We start from the raw sequence: 24,865 nt of genomic DNA, 5'->3' as shown, positions 1-24,865 counted from the left end.
ATCGTTATTGTTACCGCTGTTTTGGACATATATAGTATGCTACATCTTTATAGTCATTGGTCTATTATCGTAATATTTATAGATATATCTGTGAGGCTGGTACATTACTCCAAAGTGGTGTGGATTCTCGTCGATAGTACTGTATATAGGCTGAAAGATTTGAGACTTTTCCTCGTGGCTTTAGATTACTTCGATAAATGTGTTGGGCAAGGAGAGGAGAAGAGGAGGAAGGTACTAGGAGCAGCATTCACTTGTGTGTTTTTCCTCCTGGTACTCAGCGAATATGTGGCACTTCTCGGTTACATATGTCCAAGCACACAGTGGTTAGCGGTGGTATTGAGGTTTCTCCACGCAGTTTTTGGATTTCTAGACAACCTCGTCACATTTTACGTCGTGGTACTAGTCATGGAGATGTGGGTCAGGTTCGGAGAGTTGAACAACTGTATCACGGTCGCCATAGCGGGGCGGGGAGGTCCTCGCCTTTCCCAACTGCTGCTGGATCGCATCCGGTGGGACGACCGTCGGGTGGAGCTACGTCAGATCCGCCACGCACACGCTGCTCTCCACCGGGCGGCGGAGCTGCTGCAGCGGCACCTCGGCACCACCGTGGCTCTGACGGTGGCGAACGCCTTCTGGGGCGGCATCTACAGCTCCTACGGACTCCTGGTGCTGTGTACGTTTCCGAAGCGGACGCACGCATCCGTAATCAACCGCTCGGTGTGGCTGTCGCTGTTCTGGGTCTCGCTGAACGCCGTGCGGCTGTCGGCTCTGGCGGTGTGCTGCTCGGCGACCTGTGACCGGGCGGAGAGCGCACTCGTGCTGGTGCAGCGGTCCGCGGCGATGACGCTGGCGGTGGAAAGCCACGCCGGGGCTGCGGAACTGGCGGCGCTGCAGAGGCAGGTGGCCGCCACGCCTCGCCTCGCCTTCACCGCCGCCGGCTTCCTCACGGTCGACCGCCGCCTGCTGGTAACCGTCCTCAGTGCCACCGTCACCTATCTGGTTATTCTGGGACAAATCGCTACGTTGTGATCACTGTGTTGTCGGAGCCTTCTTGACGGCAGGCCTGAACAAAGTCTTCTCGGTTTATAAGTCATGCCACTTGCATAAAACACTCGAGCTTCCGACGGCTGTCCCCGCCATCATAAAAATGAGAAAAAAAACGCCGAACGGTGGCGCTTGTACGGTGTTTCACTTATATGGGCGCCATAGCAACGTCTCGAATCTTCCAGAGAGGGTCGTGGTGATGCATGAGCGGAAGACGAGTTGGGCGCCTGTCTGGCACAGTATCAGTGACGTCAGGGGGCGCGAGGCGCCGGCGTCAACACTGAGCTCTTTCTACTCCTGATGACGGTGGTGAAGTCATCCATCAAAAACTAAAGCGTTTTATTCGAAGTGTTGCCAGATCTTCGTGCTACCTAACATCACTGATCCCGTGGCAAACTGCGACGAGCTACCCAACTCATCTTCCGCGCATGCGCCACATCTGCTCTCACTCTGGAGAGTTACAGACACTGCTGTCCTGCCTGTATAATCGGAACACCATGCCAGCCCTGTTGTCACTGTTTTATACTCCTGATGAAGACGGAGATGGATGTCGAAAGCTTGATTAATTTAGTCGCACTCAGCTTGTAAATCTAGACGCTTTTGTTCAGCTATGTTAAATGACCTAAATATTGCATTGATTACATTCCTTAAATGTTGAATGCCACTCTTCGAAACGGCCGGGGTGGCCGAGCGGTTCTAGGCGCTTCAGTCTGGAACTGCGTGGCAGCTACGGTCGCAGGTTCGAATCCCGCCTCGGGCATGGATGTGTGTGATGTCCTTAGGTTAGTCAGGTTTACGTAGTTCTAAGTTCTAGGGGACTGATGACCATAGATGTTAAGTCCCATAGTGCTCAGAGCCATTTGAATCATTTGAACCAATCTTCGACTATCTACGTGCTAATACAATTTGTAGTTCACTGCTCCGCCATTAACTGCCTAAAGCAGTACAATGCAATTTCTCCCCCGAGAAAAGAAATCGCCGTCGAAGATCTGGACATTTCAAAGGGCTCTTAACTGCAAAGCATTTCGAGCATTTTTCATTGTGTAGCTGATATTTCAACGCTTAGTGTGTAAGCCTCGTATTATCAACGGCCGTGCTGCACTTGCCGCTATTTGCAATTTATCTTCTTCTTCTGTAGTGCTCAATCCAAGGATTGGTTTGCAACAGCTACAATGGCAGCTTGTGTCCATTCTGTGAGTCTTTCAGCTTTTCTCTTTATTTCTTTATAGGTGTTACATCCCACATCTTTCAAGATTTGATCCATGTACCTCAGTTGTGGTCTTCCTCTTGGTCTTTTTCCCTCGACATATCCCTCTATAATTGTGTTCAGGAGTCCTTTATGTCTTAATAGATGGCCTGTAAATTGAACTCTTCTTTTAACAATGAAACTCCAGAAGCTTCTCTTCTCACCTGCTCTTTCCAGAACCACTTCGTTTGTGACCTTGTCGATACATTTTATTTTGAGCATTTATTATAAATTAGACATATTAACTAACAAATACTGAAAGCTATTTATTAAAAAAATGAAAACAAATTGCCACTAGCGAGAACCACGCTATAGCCTTAGTGAACACAACATTCGTGAGCTATGCATGGGTTTAGCAATTTATATGCACTTTTAATTCAGTCATAGATTTATTATAAATTATAAATATTAACTAACAAATACTGAAAGCTATTTATTTTAAAAAATGAAAACAAGTTCCCACTAGCGAGAACCACGCTATACCCTTAGTGAACACAACATTCATGAGCTATGCACGGATTTAGCAGTGACTGTGTGAAAAGAAGAGTAATGAACACTGCATAGTATAATATGTATCGAATGAGAGGGTACTGAACTGAATTGGGGCCAAAAGAAATTTTAGGCACAACTCCACTAAAAGAAGGGATCGTATGAAAGGAGGCATTGTGACGCATCAAGAAATCAACAGTTTGTTATAGGACGGAAGCGTGGTGGGTCAAAATTGTAGAGGGAGACCAAGAGATTTATACAGTTAGCGGGTCAGATCAAACGGGTGTGTGTTGTAGTAGTTATTCGGGGATGAAGAAACTTGCACATCATGCACAGTGCAGAGGGTGGTATCAAACCAGTCTTCGGATTGAAGACGTTCATGATCCGTACTGAGGTGCAAGCAATCCTGCGAAAACGTTAGAAATGTTTTATGCCCAACAGCGCTCGTATACCTTCAATCAAAGGCGATGAGATCATTCGGTTTCTTTCCCATCCGAGTACTTTAGGAAGTTGAACAGATAGCCCTGAAGTGGCCAAATACTATAAGTGTGAAGAAAGTCGACAGGTATCAGTCCGAAAGTTTCCTTTGAAGGACATGTTTACTACTTCCCTCATAACGTCAGAAGCCCGAATTGGATGTGCTGAACCGTAAGTTTAAGTCTAATTTTTAGATAGTGTTCTAAGAAAATGTAGACTGCTTTTTAGTAGATTCTGAGATTTTTTCTGACACAACAAGTTCTATTTTGAAAGAAAAACCTTCTCAATAACTACGCCACGTCATGCTCCTCTTCAATTGCTTTTTACACATTCGACGTTTCATCTATTTTCTGTCGTTCCCAGTTCCTATTTTATTTCACAAACTACAAAAAAGGTCACAAACAATCAGATTGAGGGTAACAGCACTTGTGCTGGACCATTTCGTAAACTGAACCAAGTAGGAAACATTGTGAAGAAGGTGTGATTCAACTCTAACGACTGTGATAGTTCCCTTCACCTATCGCAGAAGAATAGAGATAGCCTCGATCCTAAGTGCTAATGTTATGAATGAAATTTAATGCTGTCTGTGTAACTCAACTTGGCTGAGCAATCGTGTTAAGGGGAATGGTTAAAAATTTCCAGGTGACACTATTTTTACCCAAACAAAATACATTATTCGGGATACAAAGGTTCACCTACTTGCATGTTGTCACATTCCGTTACTATTCTAAACAATTCACCCTGAAGTTGAAATTCCAGGGAATAAACAACTGCCCTAGATCGTAAACATTTATTGTGATTTTCAGTTTAAAATTTTATATCATTCTAAAAGAAATGTATATGTTGAAAGCTGCTGACCGCACTAATTAAACTATGAAAGAGATTTGAAGGAAAACGGATGATATACTGTATCTTAAAAATATATCAATTACTTCTCTCTATTTTACGAAACTTCGGTATATGAAGAAATAAATTAATAGCTCTTGTAACCTGACGCAACAAAATGTCGACAATACAGTTTGTATATTAAGAAAGGGTTGACTCAGTTTCATTATACTGCGCAACGTTAACTGTCTATTCTTGAAAAACATCAGCTGACTGTGTAGGTTGCCCCATTTCATACTGTCGCTATTCTTCGCGATTTCTGTCGCATCGGCACCAATTTTCCTCGTACTCCCTTCCATGGTGTGCGAGTTGAGTGACGCCTCAGAGGTTCTTTGGCATCCAGCAACGGGAAACATTTTTAAATACATTGATTAATAAAAGAATTTTCCCCTCTTGTTTCCCCTTTTCTTTCTTTCAGCAACGGATTCATTTTCCATATACCCTCTTTCGTTTCAAATTATTACTTTGGGTAATAAAAAGGGTGAGTGTTATTGGCCCGTGTTAGCTATTACTGAGCTGTTTTCAGCCTGATCTTTCAGTCTCTTCACTACAGAATAGAAAATAGCCAAAGCTACAGGCGTGTGATGTTCTATTATGAATGTTTTTCCTTTTAGTGACCGTAATGTATATTTTTTATCGTCTGCATTTAAGCCAAAAGATGAAGTATTCTTCAAGATGCCTAAGTTGCACTATACACCTTGCAAACAGCACTTTATTGTGGAGACAATAAAGTATTCATTCACTAAACTGTGCGCCTGTCAATCCTTGTCATTTGTGGAAACGACCGTAGCACATTTCCTTGTAATATACTTCTCATTTGGACTGGCTCTATATGTACAGTTACCCAGTTACAGATAAATAAAATTCTCGAAAACCGTTAGGGACGCGCTGCAGCTGCAGTTAATGCTGTAACCGGGTACAATACTACTCGAATTTAGCCAGCTAATTGAAACTTTTTTGAGGACAGCGACTTTGTGGCTGTAGCTTCATCAACATTTCAGAAGCGTCTTTAGAGGTTGATGCAGGTACATGAATGGCGCTGGAAATAATACCACGTTTCATTAAAATAAGTGGCATCTAACGAATAAGGTGTACATAAGAAGACATAAAATCCGTTAAAGAAGGATATAATGAGTGACTTCCAGCTAAGGCACTCTTGTTGAATGGCTTGGTCACTTGGTTTTGGGAAATATCTCAGAAAGATTAAAAGAGGAATGTAACTCAATGTATGAATTGTATTGAGAGCATAAATCTAGACTGTACCTTAATGAGTCTGCTGAGGAAATAATATTATTTATTGTGCTGAATATAGTTGGCCTATTTTTTAAATTTAATTTCGTTATTTTAATTTTCATCATGGTTCAATTTAAGAAACTAAAAGTTTAAATCCAATGCATTCCAAAATTTTGGACTTGTACTTATTAAAGAAAATATTTTTTAGTTCAAATTAATTAATGTATGCACATTCTCTGTCACAATAAAAGATTTCTATGGACATAATGTTTCATAATTTACCAGTAAAAAGTATTCTTTAGTCGTTTAGTTAGGAACATATTCCACTAACTATCTGAAAGATTATTTTATCGAAATGATATGGGAAAAGTGAGTTGTCAGAATATGTGGAGATATTTAGTGTTAGAAGTAGTGAACACTTAATTTTGTAATGCTGGTCATGCAACTACATTTAAAAACTAGAAGTTTTCACAGCTTTCAAATAGAAATTCGTATATGTAATAGGAGGAGCTGTCCAGGAGAAATGATTTTAGGCTAGATTTAAAACTTCATTAGTTACCTATGACACATTTTATGTCATTGGACAAATGATAAAAAATTTTCGTTACTCCATGTTTAATTCCTTTCTGACAGCTCCAATAAAGTGTAATAAAGGTCATTTTTCCTCTAGTATTCTAGATCTGGACATCACTAATTTTCTCCAGCTGGAATAACGTCAGTCTGACCTTTGGTTTCTCGAAATGTAATTTTTCGGTTTCTCGAAATTTCAATCCGATGAAGGTATCCTTAGAGGTGTTGAAACAGATGTTAATGTACCAAACCATTATCTGGAACCGATTGGATGTGTGATTTCTATTTTGTAAATTAAAGTAAATACTTACTTTGGTTTGCTGTATTAGTCTGTTTATGTATAATAAACCTAATATCATGTGTACATAGTTAAAAATCTTCAGGAAAACAGAGATTTTAAAAAGTTACAAAAGAAATGCCGTAAGTTACTAACCTACTGCAACTCTGAAAACAATGCTTCCTCTACAAGCGTATCTTTAGTTTCTACAGTACTATTATCTTAATTTTTTGGTGCTTGGCAAAAAATGATAATTGCTTTCGTAATGTTCTGCAGCACTATATTTATTTTGTCATGAACCCACTTTCGACTTCTCAGACTATAATCAGGTTGCAACACCCTGTTTCATATACAGTTTAAAATGTATGTGACTTATACATACATTAATTATGTAGAAGTTACAAAAGTTACATTTTTATGACCTACAAACACAGTTAGGTTTACTAAAAATGAAAAATAAAACTATTTTTTTGTATATACCGTTGCATTTCTACATCTACATCTACATCCATACTCCGAAAGCCACCTGACGGTGTGTGGTGGTGGGTACCTGGAGTACCTCTATCGGTTCTCCCTTCTATTCCAGTATCGTATTGTTCGTGGAAAGAAAGATTGTCGGTATGCCACTGTGTGGGCTCTGATCTCTCTGCAAGTAGGGGGACAAGTTCCTTCGTGTACTCTGTGTAAAATGGAACTGGTATCCCATCAGGTCCAGCGGCCTTTCCACTTTTGGTCGATTTTAATTGTTTTTCTATCTCTCTGTCATCTGTTTCGATATCTACCATTTTGTCATCTGTGCGACAATCTAGAGAAGGAACTACAGTGCAGTCTTCCTCTGTGAAACAGCTTTGGAAAAAGACATTTAGTATTTCGGCCTTTAGTCTGTCATCCTCTATTTTAGAACCATTTTGGTCACAGAGTGTCTGGACATTTTGTTTTGATCCACCTACCACTTTGACAGAAGACCTAAATTTCTTTGGATTTTCTGCCAAGCCAGTACATAGAACTTTGCTTCCGAATTCGTTGAACTCCTCTCGCATAGCCCTCCTCACACTACATTTCGCTTCGTGTAATTTTTGTTTGTCTGCAAGGCTTTGGCTATGTTTATGTTTGCTGTGCAGTTCCCTTTGCTTCTGTAGCAGTTTTCTAATTCGGTTGTTGTGTTGTTGTACCACGGTGGCTCTTTTCCATCTCTTACGATCTCGCTTGGCACATACTCGTCTAATGCATATTGTAGATGGTTTTGAACTTTGTCCACTGATCCTCAACACTATCTGTAATTGAGATAAAACTTTTTTGTTGAGCCGTCAAGTACTCTGAAATCTGTTTTTTGTCACTTTTGATAAACAGAAAAATCTTCCTACCTTATTAACAACAGATATAACATAAAACTGGATTTACACTTGTAATGTAATATTTATTTAACCAAAACCTGATTTCACAAAAGGGAGAAAGGAAGTGATTTTAGTCATTTAACACTAAGCTGGCATTCTGTGTCATATTTTTACTGGTTTAAGATGTTTCCATATGGTCATCTCCCTGATTGTCTTGAAAATATTTAACACATGATATTCTACGTCATATTAGTGGTTAGCTTCTAAAAGATTTTCCGAAAACGTTGAATATGTCTTTCTTAATCTCTAGCTTCGGTTATATTCACATAACCTAATGGCCATATTTCTGCCTGAGTGATCTACATTACTTTTCCACAGACTTTGCATGTATTTTTTCTTGGGATGTACACGATTGGCCATTAAAATTGCAACACCACGAAGATGACGTGGCTGTAACAGATCGTGCAGCCACGTCTCGATCCCTGAGTCAACACATGCGGACGTTTGCAAGACAACAACCATCTGCACCAACAGTTCGACGACGTTTGCAGCAGTATGGACTACCAGCTCGGAGACCATGGCTGCGGTTACCCTTGACGCTGCATCACAAACAGGAGCGCCTGCACTGGTGTACTCAACGACGAACCTGGGTGCACGAATGGACAAACGTCATTTTTTCGAATGAATCCGGGTTCTGTTTACAGCATCATGATGGTCGCATCCGTGTTTGGCGACATCGCGGTGAACGCACATCGGAAGCGTGTATGGCCGTGCGGTTAAAGGCGCTGCAGTCTGGAACCGCAGGACCGCTACGGTCGCAGGTTCGAATCCTGCCTCGGGCATGGATGTTTGTGATGTCCTTAGGTTAGTTAGGTTTAACTAGTTCTAAGTTCTAGGGGACTAATGACCTCAGCAGTTGAGTCCCATAGTGCTCAGAGCCATTTGAACCATTTGAAGCGTGTATTCGTCATCGCCATAATGGCGTGTCACCCGGCGTGATGGTATGGGGTGCCACTGGTAACACGTCTCGGTCACCTTTTGTTCGCATTGACAGCACTTTGAACAGTGGACGTTACATTTCAGATGTCTTACGACCCATGGCTCTACCCTTCATTCGATCCCTGCGAAACCCTACATTTCACCAGGATAATGCACGACCGCATGTTGCAGGTCCTGTACGGCCCTTTCTGGATACAGAAATGTTCGACTGCTGCCCTGGTCAGCACATTCTCCAGATCTCTCACCAACTGAAAACGTCTGGTCAATCGTGGCCGAGCAACTGGCTCGTCACACTACGCCAGTCACTACTCTTGGTGAACTGTGGTATCGTATTGAAACTGCATGGGTAGCCGTACCAGTACTCGCCATCCAAACTCTGTTTGACTCAATGTCCAGGCGTATCAAGGCCTTTATTACGGCCAGAGGTGGTTGTTCTGGATACTGATTTCTCAGGATCTATGCACCCAAATTGCGTGAAAATGTAATCACATGTCAGTTCTAGTATAATATATTTGTCCAATGAATACCCGTTTATCATCTACATTTCGACTTGGTGTAGCAATTTTAATGGCCAGTAGTATATTTATGTAGAGCACAATAGATTAACTGTTTGAGGTTAAATAAGCGGTCTTGCACGTTTATCCAACTTCCATATTGCGAACGTTAATTACCGGTTGTTTACAGTGGCATTCTTTTCGCTAGTTTACAGTTCCGTTAATTGCATTCCTCAGCTGTCCAGTCTATTACTTAACACGAACAAAAATGTCAGTGAATAACACAAGCTGTCAGTATAATTCAGTTTCCCAATAAACTCTGATTAATGTAACACAAACGTATGAAAGGAGATACCCCAGACAAACAGATCGTGTTTGCGATAGCAATATTGTGAATTAGAGGTAATGAATTAGAGTGCCGTGGGATACAGTCATATTCACGGTGGCTCCCACATCGATCCTAATCGATTAGGCCTCAGTCAGAAGAATGTATATCTCGCGTGAAAGCATTTAGACACCTTTCGCTGCATATGCTATCAACGACGGAGCAATGCCAAGCAATACTCGGGAGTTTTAACGTTCAGCTGTTCTTATAACGCAACACACGGTGAGTTTCTCTCACTAGGAGAACATTAATCTGCCAAAGACATTTCGACCCTTGATGATCTTCGCATAATGACCAAGAACAGCTTACTTACTGTGGTTGAACCAATGTCTTTACTCTTAAGGATTGGTGGACTAATGCCTGTGAAATATGGAAACCGCTGCAAACAACCATCGTCCGGACTCTATAATCGTGCACAGGCGGCTGCAAATCCATGGCTGCTCATTGTGGTGGTTACCGCTTTTCTAGAAATCTACAGTGTGGTGCCTATTTATCATCGCTTCTCTAAGGTCGTAGTTCTCATTGACATATCCGTGAGACTGGTACAGTATTCCAGAGTAGCGTCGGTTTTCGCTGGAAGTACGCTGTATATGCTAAAAGATCTGAGTCTCTTCCTGAGGGCATTGGAATACTTTGATAACTGTTTGCGGCCGAAAGGGGACAAGGGAAGGAAACTTCTCGGAGTGGCGATCAGTTGTTTGTTTGTCGTGCTGGTGTTGTCCGAATACGTTGGACTCGTCAGTTACGTATGCCCCCAAACAGAGTGGTTGCGCGTGTCGCTATTGGCTTTTTACGCCATTTTTGCACTTTTGGACTGCCTTTCTGTGTTCTACGTCATGGTGCTGGTCATGGAGGTGTGGGTGAGGCTCCGAGCGCTCAACAGGTGCATCACCGCCGTGGTCGCCCGATGCGGAGACCCACGCCTGTCGCAGCTCCTGTTGGACCGTCCCCGGTCTGACAGCCGCCAGACGGAGCTGCGTCGCATCCGGCTCGCGCACTTGGCCCTCCACCGCGCCGCGGAGCTGCTGCAGCGACACGTGGGCACCACCATGGCGATGACGGTGGCCAACACCTTCTGCGGCGCCACCTATAGCGCGTACGGGGTCCTGGAACTGTGGACTCTTCCGGAGAGGGCTCTGGTCTCCGCTGTGAACACTTCGATACCGATGGCTATTCTGTGGACCTTCCTGAACGCGGTGAGGCTGTCCTCGGTGGCACTGCCTAGTTCGGCGGCTGCCAGCCAGGCGGAGAACACGCGCATGCTCGTCATGAGGGCAGCGGCCGTGGGAGTTCCCTGGCCCATGAGGTCGGAGCTGGCGGTTCTCCAGAGCCAGGTCGCCGACACGACGCGGTTCAGTTTCACTGGCGCCGGCTTCATCAGGGTCGACCGCAGCCTGCTCGTCACTATCCTCAGTACCATCATCACATACCTGGTAATCTTGGGACAGATCTCTCTGTAGTGACAGGTACGTAATTCTAAAAAGCCGTTCAAAAGCTAATATCGCACAAAATATTTTTTTTTAATTCAAGACTACCAGTTTCAACAGTCTTTGCTCTCATCCTCAGGTCTGAAACATAAAAACATGCTCTTTTTACGTGGAACCTCGTGCACAAGATGCCAGGCGAATAAAACTAAGTTCATTATAAACGTTTGATACCGCTAAAATATTTAAAAACACAATTCACCTTGTCCAAAAGGCATTGTCCATACATACATTGCTCACTGATGCTTGTTACATGACAAACACGGTACACAATAGCACACCTATTTACATATGGTGGAGACATTCTCTACTTACACACTGTAGTGTTTACCTACTGAACCTCCAGTTGAGAATCGTGTATCTCTCGCTTTCTCCAATGCTGTGGTTTGAAGTTTAAAGTCCTGTAGACGACGTTCCAACTCAGTTAGACAAGGACGAGGAAGGTATTCTGCCCAGACCTCGGTGGAGTAAACATCCTAACACTGCCGGCCGGGATGGCGGAGCGGTTCTAGGCGCTACAGTCTGGAACCGCGCGACCGCTACGGTCGCAGGTTCGAATCCTGCCTCGGGCATGGACGTATGTGATTTCCTTAGGTTAGTTAGGTTCATGTAGTTCTAAGTTCTAGGGGACTGATGGCCTCAGAAGCATTGTGCTCAGAGGCATTTTGGACCATCCTAACACTAACCTCTTTTCATTCGGGAGATATTTTTATAGTATGAGTCTACGGTCACAAAACACATAAACGATGTCCTTTTACCATTTTATAGGTGGACTTCAAGTATTAATAATTATCTGACTAATCCTGAACATGCTGCACAGGTTATGAACGATAACTGTTTACATCGTACCACAGAGATGTAGTGGAATTCGAGACAAACCATTTGATATAAGATATTTGTGGCCTATCGAGAGGGGAAACAGCCTCAAATGTGACCTATATAAGCCACATAACTTACAGATCATGCGCGCTATGCGTGATTTTCGATATCATCTCGCACTCTTATGCCACTGGCTTAGATGAATAATTCGTTACCATTATTATTTTAAACGTTCCTGTGAGGGTAATTAAAGAAGGAAAAATACTTTCAAAAACGTTATCCAAAAATTAATTATGTTTGCAATTCGATCTAAACTGAACCCTCACAAGCATAGTAGTTTCGTAGTGAGGAGGCAGACAAACAAAACGATCTGCCAAAGGTATGCTGCTAAAATTAACAGTATTTTGGGGAAAAATATATGCAAACAACAATTTTACATATCGTAAGTGCAAGAACAAGTGGTTTTTAATATAGTCAAGGACGATTTCAATTCAAATATCTCGCGCGGTGCGTATGTGATGCAGGTTAGGAGGCTTTTGTAGGTCAATTTGAGGCTGTTGCCCGTCCTGATAGACGACAAATGTCCCATATAAATTTTGCCGTCAAGACCTCACCCATACCGCTGTGGTATATAGTTAAAAGTTATTGTTTACACCCTGTGCGAGGATGTTAATATCAGGATCATTCAATAAGTAATGCAACGTACTTCTTTGTGAAAGCAGGTTGGTTCTATTCAGGATTCCAATACACCGCATTGATCCTCACTCTTTTGGCTATAAAACCCTACTTTCGATACAATCACCGTTCAACGCGATGGCCTTACGCCATCTTACTGGGAAGGTCTTGTTGCGCGCATGGTGCCACTCTAATACTCAACGTCTGAGCCGAAGTCTGAAACGTCCCCTTAGAAAATTAATAATGACAGTGCTGGAAAAACTCTTACGTTATTTGATTTTCAAGCAGCTGAGCAAAACTAAACGTACTGAGACTGTTTTATCTTTACTTATTCTGATCATGTCTAAACTGACACACAATATTTTAGCGCAAAGCAGTCTGACTTTCAATAATCCCTACAAAAGAATGGCCCTGACTAACTATAACCTATACCCTTCATGAATCACTTACCTCACAAAAATCTTCGTTACTCTATCTACTGCAATACACCGAGCGCCAATACTGCAAGCTAATAAAAGATTCTAACTACTGAAGGCACTAACTACTGATAGGCATAGTTAGAAAATGACAGATTTTGATAGAGAGCAAGCAATGTATTTACCTTAATAATGTTCAAAAGTCATTATATAAATTCGTTATATCCAGTTTTACAAATTTCCTTTTTCTGACGGACACACGTCCAGATCGTCCGCTCTAGTAACCTCTCAAAACTCTGACATCTCTCTCCCCACATCCACCACTGCTGGCGGCTCACCTCCAACAGTCCAACACTACTGGCTGTTCACATCCAACTGCCCAACACTGCACGAGTAACTTCCAACAACGAGTCCAACCAGCCACAGACAGCACACAGCGCAGTCAGCGATATTAATACAGAGCGCTACGTGGCGTTACCAACATAAAAACCTAAACAACGTAATTACAAGTCTTGCAGCATCAATAACCACACCATCATGACCGTCCTGTGGAGTGCATCCTTCATTCGGGCAAACAGATGGATTTCGGAAGGTGGGAGAGCCGGGCTGCAGGGTGGCTGAGAAAGAACAGCCCAGTGAAGTTTTATGAGCTCCTCTCGGGTGTACGGACTTGTGTGAGGCCTTGCGTTTTCATGGAGTAGGGGAAGTTTGTTTATATTTTTGCAGCGACGAACAAGCTGTAGTAATTTCTTCAGTTTTCTGAGGATACTGCAGTACACTTCAGAGTTCATCGATGCACCATGAGGGAGGACATCAAGCAGAATAGCCCCTTCAGAGTTCGAGAAGACCGTCGCCATGACGTTACCGGCTGATGGAGCAGTTCTGATTCTTTTCTTCGGTGGAGAGGTGACGTGGCTCCACTCGATGGACTGCCGTTTTGTTCCCGATTCGAAATGATGAACCCATATTTCATTGTCTGTACCGGTGTTCAACAAAAATTTGTCACGATCAGCCTCGTAATGCTCAAGCAATTCCGCACACAAAAAAATGGTTCAAATGGCTCTGAGCACTATGGGACTCAACATCTGAGGTCATCAGTCCCCTAGAACTTGTTTCGCATCTGTCAACACCTGCTTTCTTTGGGATTGGAATTATTATATTATTTGTTGTGGTTGGCAGGAGAGCCAACACCGTGGTACTAGAGGAGGCCGAAAGGCACGCGTTTTTGCTCACGCAAGCTGGCGTGAGGTCTGTAACATGACAAGGAAATTAGAATTTAGGAAAACGGACGTAGCTGGTGGAATACTTAACTTTAATCCATTAATGATGAACGTCGCTCTTTACGGTACATGATTCATAATATCAATAGTAAACCTAACTAACCTAAGGACATCACACACATCCATGTCCGCGGCAGGATTCGAACCTGCGACCGTAGCAGTCACGCGGTTCCGCACTGAAGTGCCTAGAACCGCACGGCCACCACGACCGTTGTTCCGCACACAGTGTCCTTCGTTGCTCTTTTAGTCTTTTGTTAAGTGGCGAGGAATTCAGCGGGCAGACCGTTTCGTGCACTGAAACTGGTGGAGGTGTGGGCCTCAGCGCTAGTAACAGAGACGTCCAATTGAGCAGCGAGGTGTTTAATTGTGACCCGTCGATCATCTCGAATCAGAGTGTCCTCTCTTTCCAGCATTGCAGGAGTCACACATGTGTGCGGTCCACCAGCACGCAGGACATCGGACAGGTTGGCGTAACCCTCGTCCAACGACTCACCGTGCTCTTGCTCACTGACAGGTATACTTAGACATTCTGCAGGCATTTATGACTATCTGCGGTGCTGTGGTTTTCCACTAAAAGAAACTCAATGAGAGCTCTCTGCATGGAACGCACCTCGTGGCACAGACATCATTTTGAAGACTACGTTTAGCTTCGATACCTATCGGAACTTCATGAAACTGTAAGGACTGATGAGAGAATATTTCACGATGTCTCGCAACAAATTCCGCATTTTTTCAACCCTAAATCGCCGAGAAAAGTGTTTCATTACTTAACGAACGTCCCTCGTAGAATACCTGAACGGAAATTTGAACGCTTTTCCCCTCCAAAAGGACAGCCAGAAAACGTTATTACGCTTTAGTGCCTCGTCGATGCCATAGAAATTAGTGGCACGGCCTATTATTAGATAAAGGGGAGAATGGGCTACGAAATTTGCCACGAACTCTGTGGAGGTGAGATCACTGCATTCGTGTGAAGTGATTTTTGGAAACTACCATGAAACTGAATCAAGATAACGGGATACAGATATTCACACCATTCTTTCCAAATATCGGTTCATTGTTGTAACCACTTTGCCTTCTCGAACTATCGAACCTACTCAATACGAATCCAGTAGTTATGACTCATTATGTTATCACGGCGATAGTCCGAAGAGAGAGCTATGGATACATTTTATTAATATTAAATTAGTCTAAAAGTACTTTATTACTTAACAGACTAGAACTCTACAAACTACACATAACGTCTGTTAAAAGGGCAAATGTATATGCCTTTCCGCGCACTTCAAAGCACGATTTTTTTGGTGAAGACAAAAGGTCAGAAGAAATATGTTTTGCGGCAAAACAGTCACTGGAATTTTGCAAGTGTTTCCTGAATCGCCGGTGCGTAATACACTATCAACAACACTTCTGAACATACACGCCGATTTCTTCGTTCCCAAAATGGAGATAATTTACAAGATTTGTGTTGCTGAAAATCTGGAGAACATGCTCATCACAGTACCAAAACCTTTTTAAATTTTACTTGCTTGGCAGGAGCTAAACTGTTTTCTTTTTTCCTTCTATATCATCTACACCGTTTTCTATAAAAAAGTTCTGCTTGCCATTTTAAGGATTGGATGCAAAGTAATACGTGTTGCGCAGCATTCAAGGTCAAGTCTGTTGAAATACTATGAGGCAACTTCCTTCTGAATTTAATAAAGTTCAGTGAAACAACTTATACGACCTAAGTACGTTTCCAAGAATGATACTTGGTGAATTTACAGCAATTACGCTACGTTATTTATTTTGAACGAAAAATATTTAGTTAGAGCGTTTCTTCGCTGGAAACGACAGTATCCTGAATTGCGACGACTTCGACAACGTTGTCCAGAAAAAAATTTGACAGGTAGTCATTCTTTGCCCTGCTAATGCTTTCGATATTCAGTTGAAGGAGACTGATAGTTGGTCCAATGTTTCTTGTTAATGGGCTCTATAAGGAACTGTTTCTGCTCTTTAGTTGACATGTCGTTGCCAGGAGATCGTATGCATAGTCTGTCTGCCTGCAGTCACTGTTGCTCAATAAGCACCACCCAGGACGCACGTGTAGGGTATTTTTTTTTAAGGTTAAATCCACGGATATTTAGTTGTAAAGCCAGAATTAAGTTTCTTGTGTGTAAATATGTACATATGTGTATGTAATTTAATTTTATAATATGTCTGTATTAGCCATACGCTAAATATTAATATAAATAAATAGTTAGTACGTTTCCCTTTTTTGATCTGGTAAGGAGTAATTCTTATAAGGAGCGTAAGATTATCTTCGGAAATGAAGCTTTCGTTTGGTATTTAAAAGGAAAAAACGCAGATTCTCAGTGTCTTTACAACAATGTGTTTTAACAATTTTGGATATACAGATAGATATGGAGCCTTTTATATACAAAGAAACACTGATGCGCTTTCAAGTTATGAAACTCGTAATAAGTGACTGTTACAGTCACGTATACAACACTGCATAAATGTAAATGTCTCAGATGTTACCTGACTCACGACGTAATGATAATAGGTTGTCCATCGGCATCTACTGAAAAAAAATCTCAAGCTTCAGTCGACTTATAAATAATCAGACAGACTGTATGAACTCCAGCGAGCCAGGTTCAGAGGAATTCTTGGAGGAGCCAGGCCCCAGGTTATGACTTCATTCATTATTTTTCAAGTGATTCACATTTATTAAACAATTTTTTAAAAAGAGGAACAACAGTAAAACACAATTATATAATCTTTCTGGAATCGGCAGTTCACAAGAAAGGTAGTGGAATGCTTTAAATTAAAAGGAGCACAATCACTTAACCAATTTAACAACGATAGCAAAATGTTTAAACAAATATCATACTTTAAATGTCACAGGCTAACATTGTGGTTTTAAATTACAAACCCAAGATATTACACGTCCTTTCAGGGATCTGACAAATTTAAAGCAAAATCTTTGAAGGTCAAATGCAACAATAATTAACACAAATCTAGTCACAGCTAAAATGTTTAAATAAATTTAAATGTTCGAAGTTAACAGATCGTTTCAAATTATAGATCAAAATATTTGAAGGTCAAACGTAAAACGACTAACGTAAATTTATTAACAGCAAAACTGTTTAAGCAAATTTAAATGTCCAAGCTAACACAATGGTTTCAAATTACCGACCAAAATTTAATACAGTCGTTCGAGGGACTTGACAAATTTAAAACAAGATTTTTAAAAGTCAGACGTAACAACGACTGGGACAAACTTAGTAAAAATAGTTAAATTAAAGTATCCCGAGCTTATAGAATGCTTTTAAATTATAAACCGTTATTTAACACGATCCTTTGAGAGAGCTGACAAATCTAAGTTAAAATAAGGGCCAGCAAACGGTCTGGCTGACAAGGGAAACCTGACACAGATAGGGCACAGTACCAAAAGGAATCCAAGCCAAAAGACAATAAAATACACCAACTCTACAAACTCTGAAATGGCTTAGCCCCACACGAACCAGTGAAGAAAAGACTTCACTTAAGCCGCAGTCAGCGTGCCGTAGAGCATTTCAGACAGTGTAACGGCAGCGGCTAATTCCAAATGTCGGCCGGTAATATCATCCCGTCGCTGTGCTCACCCTTGTTAGGCTGGGCCATTTGCGCGCACAGACTGCAGAAACAGTAGCTGACCCATCAGGCAACAACAGGGTGCTCGTAAAATAGCCGCAATGCGACAAGAAGATGGCTAGAAACACCAACAGATCAAATAGTACGATAATACCCTTTCAGAAAATAGCTGCCTGAACAAGCATTCCTGAATAAGGTACAAAATCAGCCGGAAAACGGCGATTGACGGACTAGACTAAACCGTTCAACCAATGATGGGAACCAAGAATAGTATCGTAATTAATCAAGCAACATACAAATTTTAAGTAGATTCTAATAGATACTAATAGACTCGACCAGATAAGAATATAAAACACAACTGAAAGAGCACATATTCATAAATGTTTATGACAACAGTAATGTTAGGCATCATTTAGCAAGGAGAAACAGTCTTAACGGAGAAGGATAGCTACCCGAGGTATATTAAAACCGAACAGTAGAAAGCTGTCACCACAATCGTCACACCCAGGAATTACAACTAAATTACTTTACAGGGAAGCAACACAGGGCGTTCACCGAACTCCGGAGGTGGGCAGGCGCAAACAGTTTCTATAAGTGATACAGATCACACTAATGGCGGATGCAAACTTCCCGGAAAGCACAAATTCACCACTCAGGGAAAAGTCACACAGGGCAGCTAACACCGCCAAGCTAGATCACGTAACACAGTTCCATTCCAGGAAAAGGGCCCTTTCAGCTCACCTTTATCATCTAATCACAGTCAAAGTCGTACTCATTACAATGATTCCCTTAGAGTGAATCGTTCAGGACAACGAGCACCGGAGCGTAAACACACACGTCAATTTGTAAGTGAAGTGACGGACAGTTTCATGCTTTTGTCTCCTAGAAAGTACTAGTAATCTAAATACAATGGAATATAGTTAGTCTTCACTCGACAGATTGTGCAAAATATTTGGAAAAGTGATAAACTCTGTGTACATAGATTTTTTTTCAACTAAACGAAATGTCTTCTCGTGCGTGTACGTTATCAGTGAAACAGAATATGTTATGAAAAATGAGAATAAGGACGGAAATTGTCCAAACAGAGAGCTGAGGCAGTTCACAATCTGTGAAACTTTGTTTACCTCAGAATATCATTGTACAGGATAAGGCACGAAAATAAATGTGTGGTACATATTACAAAAAAATGTAGCAATGAGAGTAGTTAATATATCTCTATGGTTAGCAACAAGAGGAAAGATGTTTGTAGTATGAAACATGCTGATCTCATCTATTGAACATAATTTCAGTTTATTATTTTCTTGTTAATATGCTGTCAAACTTAATATTTAGATAGTTCTCATAAAAAGTTTCGTTTGTTATCCACAGGTATTTCCGAGCCTTCTAAGAGATTCTTAAGTGCCAGGAATCATTTATTGCTACATGAAACAAACAGCATGATGTGCAGCGCCCAGGTCGTCTATGAGGTGATGTGGCAGTAATGTATCCAAACGCAACAGTGACTTCAAAGATACTGTCCAGTAGTATCACAGAATATATTTGATTTTCTTTGTAGCTAATATGCAGCTGTAAGAAACTGCATGTTTTTTTTATGTTCTTGGTAGTTGTTTCTTCATTATAACTTACATTAAGAAATGTTGTATAAATTTTAAATGCAAAATAAATAAATTTATCTGAGTTTGCGTACTGATAAACTTGTATTCATCCCTTTAACTGTTTGCATTCTTACAAATTGTGACCCAATATATAATTCTATTGAACTACCTTTAAGTGTAATTTTAGAAGTCACAAAATTACGAATACGAAGCTATGAAACATAGAGAGTAAATTGTTGATTGCAATCAGTGAATCATTAAGCTATTTTAGTATAATTAACTTAACCCACAAACAGTTTATCAGTTGTATTATTGGGTGTGTTTGCTCCTGAATGCTTGTCATCTAGGCAAACACGATGAGCATGAAGATAAACGCTATCAACATACTTGGTGTAAAAGAGTTTCAGCTAATGTTGCCGAATAGGATGCTCCTATGAACGATTTAAACGTTAATCATGTCCCATTTCTATTGTTTCACTTGGAAATTCCTTTCTATGTACGAACACATACGCTCTGATAAGAAGGTAAAGTCCTCATGCAGACTTTTCGTCTCAGTAGCTTCATAGATGTGTTGGTACACTTTCTTGAGTAGTTGTGAAAATTATTTGCCTTCCAACGTTGCATCTAGCACATTTTCATAGTTTGAGTTATGATAAGCAGTCGATGGATGTCTCCTTTAACGATTTTTCCAATATTAGAAATAATCCATTGACAGTCATCAGCAAAAAGACCTTTGTGTTAAGTACTTCATGATTTTCACATATTATCTCAGAAAGTCAACAAATGAGACAACCTTTCGTAAGTACCAATTATTCTCCATTCAGTAACCTCTTTACCACCACTTTCAATCTGATATTCCAAATTTCTGTATGCTTTTCATTTTATTTGATATTCTTGTAAGTTGTGTCTTCTGTAGCTGCCACAATTATGGCAACCACTCTCTTTATTTTTTTAAAGAAAAACCTAAATTTTATCTTTTGTTACGCTTTTGAAATAATGGTGTTTTCCTGCACATTGAATAAATGGCACAATCGAAATATTAATGTCCAAACCTCTACTTCAATACTTACACTCTACGTTATTTATACACAGACCTTCTATGTCACTTCTCTTGTCACTTCCGTCATACATAGATAATTTGTACTTCTTGTGTCTTAGTATTCCACTTCGCCGGCCAGGATGTCCGAGCGGTTCTAGGCGCTACAGTCTGGAACCGCGCGACTGCTACGGTCGCAGGTTCGAATCCTGCCTCGGGCATGGGTGCGTGTGATGTCCTTAGGTTAGTTAGGTTTAAGTAGTTCTAAGTTCTAGGGGACTGATGACCTCAGAAGTGAAGTCCCATAGTGCTCAGAGCCACTTGAACCATTTTTATTCCACTTCAGTTTCCACCAGTTGCGACTTTTTTTTGTCTCCGTTCTCTTTCCCTATGTTATACATGTTTATTGTTTCACTAAACGTTTTATTTAATGTGTATGCAATTAATCATTTGACTGTCATCCCAAATTTTCCTTAAATCTCTTTCAGTGTTCTTCATATGATGCTACGGCGATTTACGTTGCATAGGAAGCTTTTCTGTGTCATGGGAGTGATACGACTCATTTGTTAATAAACATGTTTGAAAAAAATGGTTCAGATGGCTCTGAGCACTATGGGACTTAACTTCTGAGGTCATCAGTCCCCTAGACCTTAGAACTACTTAAACCTAACTAACCTAAGGACATCACATACATCCATGCCCGAGCCAGGATTCAAACCTGCGACCGTAGCGGTCGCGTGGTTCCAGACTGTAGCACCTAGAACCGCTCGTCCACTACGGCCGGCAAACATGTTTGAGCAATGAAGTGATAACAATAAAACTATCCTCACATATGTAGGGAAAGTGAATGCAGACGCCGAATTGGACTCGAGTCAATACCTCTTCATGAGGTGTTGCATCTATACATCTAATCCTTAGCATACTTTTGTAACATCACATCTGAAAAACTTCCATTCTCCTCTTGTCTCTGTTGTTCATTGTTCACGTTTCGCATCCATGTAAACCCATTCCTCAGTCAAATACTTTCAGAACAGAACTTCCCAACAATTAAATTTATCTCGTTTTCAGAAAAGGTTTCCTTGCCATTGCCAGTCTACATTTCACGTCATTTTCACCTTTTCAGTTAGTCTGTTGCTAAATATGAAACTCGTCTTCAGTGTTTCATTTTCTTTCACAATTCCCCCAGAATTGACTAATTTTATTCTACTCTTCTCCATTCACGTTGCTTTACTTTTATTCCGTGTTTATCTGATAACCTCTTTTCAAGACAGAACCAATTTTTTAAAGTGATCTTTGAAATCCTAAGCCATCACTGATAGTTTCCTTGTCATCACAAAGCGTAACTTTGTTCAGTTTCTTTAACTTTAATTCTCCTTCCAAATTTCTAACTGGCTTCAGTTACTGCTTGTTCTAAACACAGCTCAAAATGCACGTAGGATCAGTGCATCCCTGTCTCACTCCATGCTCAATTACTGCTACTCTTTCATGTCCGCCGACTAACTAGAATGTCCTTACAGCGTACATCGTATACAGAATTTGGTTCCCTGTGTTTTAAGATAATAACTTCAGAGCATCCTAACAAATCTTCCCTTTGTGTCCTCAAAGCTAATACTAGAATATTTAATTTTGCTGGGCTACTTGCCTATTGCTAGCCCAGGTGAGATAGAGGTTCTCTGTAAGGATTTCGATGTTTACAGAATATTTAAGCGTTCTCTTCCCTAGATCTTTCATCCTTAAGAGAGTTCATACGTTTTATCATGAAAATATGAAAAATGATGGGCTATCAGTCGCTGAAGAGTATGATTTCTTCTTCAAATCTCGGTTTCTATGTGGTGTTAAGTGACTGTAGAGTTGCAGAGTTTTCCACACTGTTGGGACACATTTGTTCTGATGGGGACTGGCTGCGCAGTGTTGCTTATCTTCAGGAGTTCATGTTGTTTCCTAAGACTGCGCTTGTCAGTTTGTTTTCCGCCTCAGTTGCTCAAAGCACTTATTTCCTTCCCAAACATTATGGCGCCACACTGGACGATTATGTGCAGTAGTTTCCCAGTTACCAGTTTCAGTTTGACGTCTTTTCATGTTATCCTTTAATACCCATACATCGCTGTATCGTTTCTGCCGTCTTCCTAGTTTTCTTTGACGATACTGTAGCTGGGAATATATAATTTGTTTTGGTAGACAGCATTCAGGCATACAGACAATATAGCTTGTCCTACGAGGCTAATGCTTGATGATCGGAACTTCAGTGCTAGTAGAGTTTGCCTGTTTCAGAACACTGCTGTTAGTACGCCGATCTTACTATTTCACTCTTAAGATCCTCCTCAGGCAGCGCTGATGTTACTTTTACAGATACCGTATGTGGCTTTTGTAAGTAGTCCATGCTTTCACCCATATATGAGACATGGTGGAACAGTAGCTTTGTACACATACAGCTTGTTTGCTCGGGATGAACGCTGATCCTACGATTATCAGAGATCCTTACCCAAAGATGACCAAGAGATGTACTGGTACAAACTAGATTAGCTGAAATTAGATTAATAGTTGTTCCATAGGTCTTGAATATGGCATTTGTAATGATGTGGATCGTGTCTGCTTAACAAAAGTTTCTTTACATGTAATAACTGAACTTTTTTTTATTTTTTGTAATTGTGTGATTTCTATTTATCTCCAAAATGCCTTCTGTTGGGTAGGAGGAGTTGTCATTCTGGAATTCTGGAATTGGTTTTTAAATGCTGCTTGGCTCTCTGTCAGACGTTTGATGCTATTTGGTACGTGACCAAAGACTTTTGTGGCAGCATAATTCATCCCTTTCTGTGCCAAAGCTAGCTTACACCCAGAACAGTGAAGATAATCCTTCTTCTAGTGTTGTAGCTATGAACATTCATATTGCTTTTAAACTTCGATGAAGTATTAAGAAAAATATTTTATAAGAAAATATTATATACCGTGAAGCTACTGGGAATACCCCTAGTTCATTAAATAAATGTTTGCAAGGTGATGTCAGGTGGGTTCCAGCTACTACTCTCATAATGTGCTTTTGTGCAATGAATACTTTTTCCTTAATAATGAATATATTCGAAAATACGATGCCATATGAAAGCATTAGTAAGCTAATTTCTAATACATTTTTCAGAAAAAATTGCAATTACCCAAATAACATAAGTAGCTGAACTCAAATGTTTCATCAGTGTGTTTCTTCCAATTCAATCTGTCATCAATGGACACACCCAAACATTTGGAATACTCTGCCTTAACTACAGACTTCTTTTCAAACGTTACATTTATAAACGATGTTATGTCATTTACTGTACAGAACTGTATACACTTTATTTTATTAAAATATAATGAGAGCCTATTTGCAGAGAACAATTTAATAATTCTCTGATCATTTCTTCAGCTAATTATCGTTTGTTGGTTGTGATCAACAAAAAGAACTAGTTTTGCATCTTCGAAAGTATTGAGTGGCAGGTCAAGAACAATAAGGAACCAAAGAATGAACACTGAGTGACCCCATTATTGATTTGTCCTCAGTTTTCCCATTGCACCTCATCCCATTCTAATTGCTGTAAGCTGTCCCTAATATTTGCAATTGTTTAATTGTCAATTGAACACACCATTTTAGAGTACTGTTTTACTTTACTGTACTTTATGTAGCCATCCTGTAACAGGCTGTGCTTCACGATCACAAAGACCGCTATTATTTCTTGAATTTATCTTAGTCTATGAAAATATCTATCAATGATCTGCTTTCCTGTACTAACCGAGTAGGAAAATCAATAACTGTTGTCAAATTGAAAGAACTGAGCAATACTTCAAGCTCATTCTTCCTATCATACTCTTTCAGAAAATCTACATTGAAATCCTGACAAATAATAATTTTCTTCCCTCTGTCTGATAGGTAGCACAACAAAGAATATCAGTTTTTCAGAAACAGCTGAAAATCTACCAATGGGAACCTATAGACTGTTACAATTATGCAAATCTTTACTTAGAGTAAGCTCACAGCCACATGCTTCTGCATGTTGCTCTACACAAAAATTTTTAGTTACTAAGTTTCTCATACTGTCGTAACTTTCAATATATCAGGCAACTCCTTTTTCCGTGCTGCATTTACTCACATCTGCCGAAAGCTTGTATCCATTTACTTTTATCTTTTCCATTCATGTGACTATATGATATTCAGACAGATGTAGTACATCTACTACATTCACAGTTTCTGTGCCTTCTAAGGAAACATTAAGTTCATCTACTTTGTTTTTTAACCCCATTATCCTCTGATGTAATTATTTCTCACTTACTTTTATGAGAGTCTTGTGATATTTTAACATCTTTAGTACCACCTATCTGAGCTTCTCATTAAGCTTAATTCCTTTCAATGTTGCATCACTGGACACTGATCTTAGCCTAAAAAATAGGCACTCCCACAAGTTTCAGAGCTCTCTGCCTGTAAGGACTTTTCTATCGAGCCAGGCTACTTACCCTTTCCTTTCCTGTTGACGTGCAGGCCATTCCTAGTGA

General features: G+C 40.7%; 1 protein-coding gene across 1 annotated transcript; it reads left to right on the top strand.

Moving 5' to 3' along the window:
* Positions 1 to 405: 405 nt before the first annotated feature.
* LOC124775956 lies at positions 406 to 1,029 on the top strand. The gene has a single exon (XM_047250798.1). The coding sequence runs from the start codon at positions 406 to 408 to the stop codon at positions 1,027 to 1,029; it is 624 nt and encodes a 207-aa protein (XP_047106754.1).
* The last annotated feature ends 23,836 nt before the right edge of the window (positions 1,030 to 24,865 follow it).

Source organism: Schistocerca piceifrons, chromosome 2 (genome assembly GCF_021461385.2).
Source record: "Schistocerca piceifrons isolate TAMUIC-IGC-003096 chromosome 2, iqSchPice1.1, whole genome shotgun sequence".
NCBI classification, from domain to species: domain Eukaryota; kingdom Metazoa; phylum Arthropoda; class Insecta; order Orthoptera; family Acrididae; genus Schistocerca; species Schistocerca piceifrons.
Note: the sequence above shows the minus strand (reverse complement) of the source record. Positions and strands in the feature narration are given on the sequence as shown.

Excerpts from the sequence above, each read along its gene's own strand:
- LOC124775956 (XM_047250798.1), top strand. The coding sequence starts at position 406 with ATGGAGATGTGGGTCAGGTTCGGAGAGTTGAACAACTGTATCACGGTC.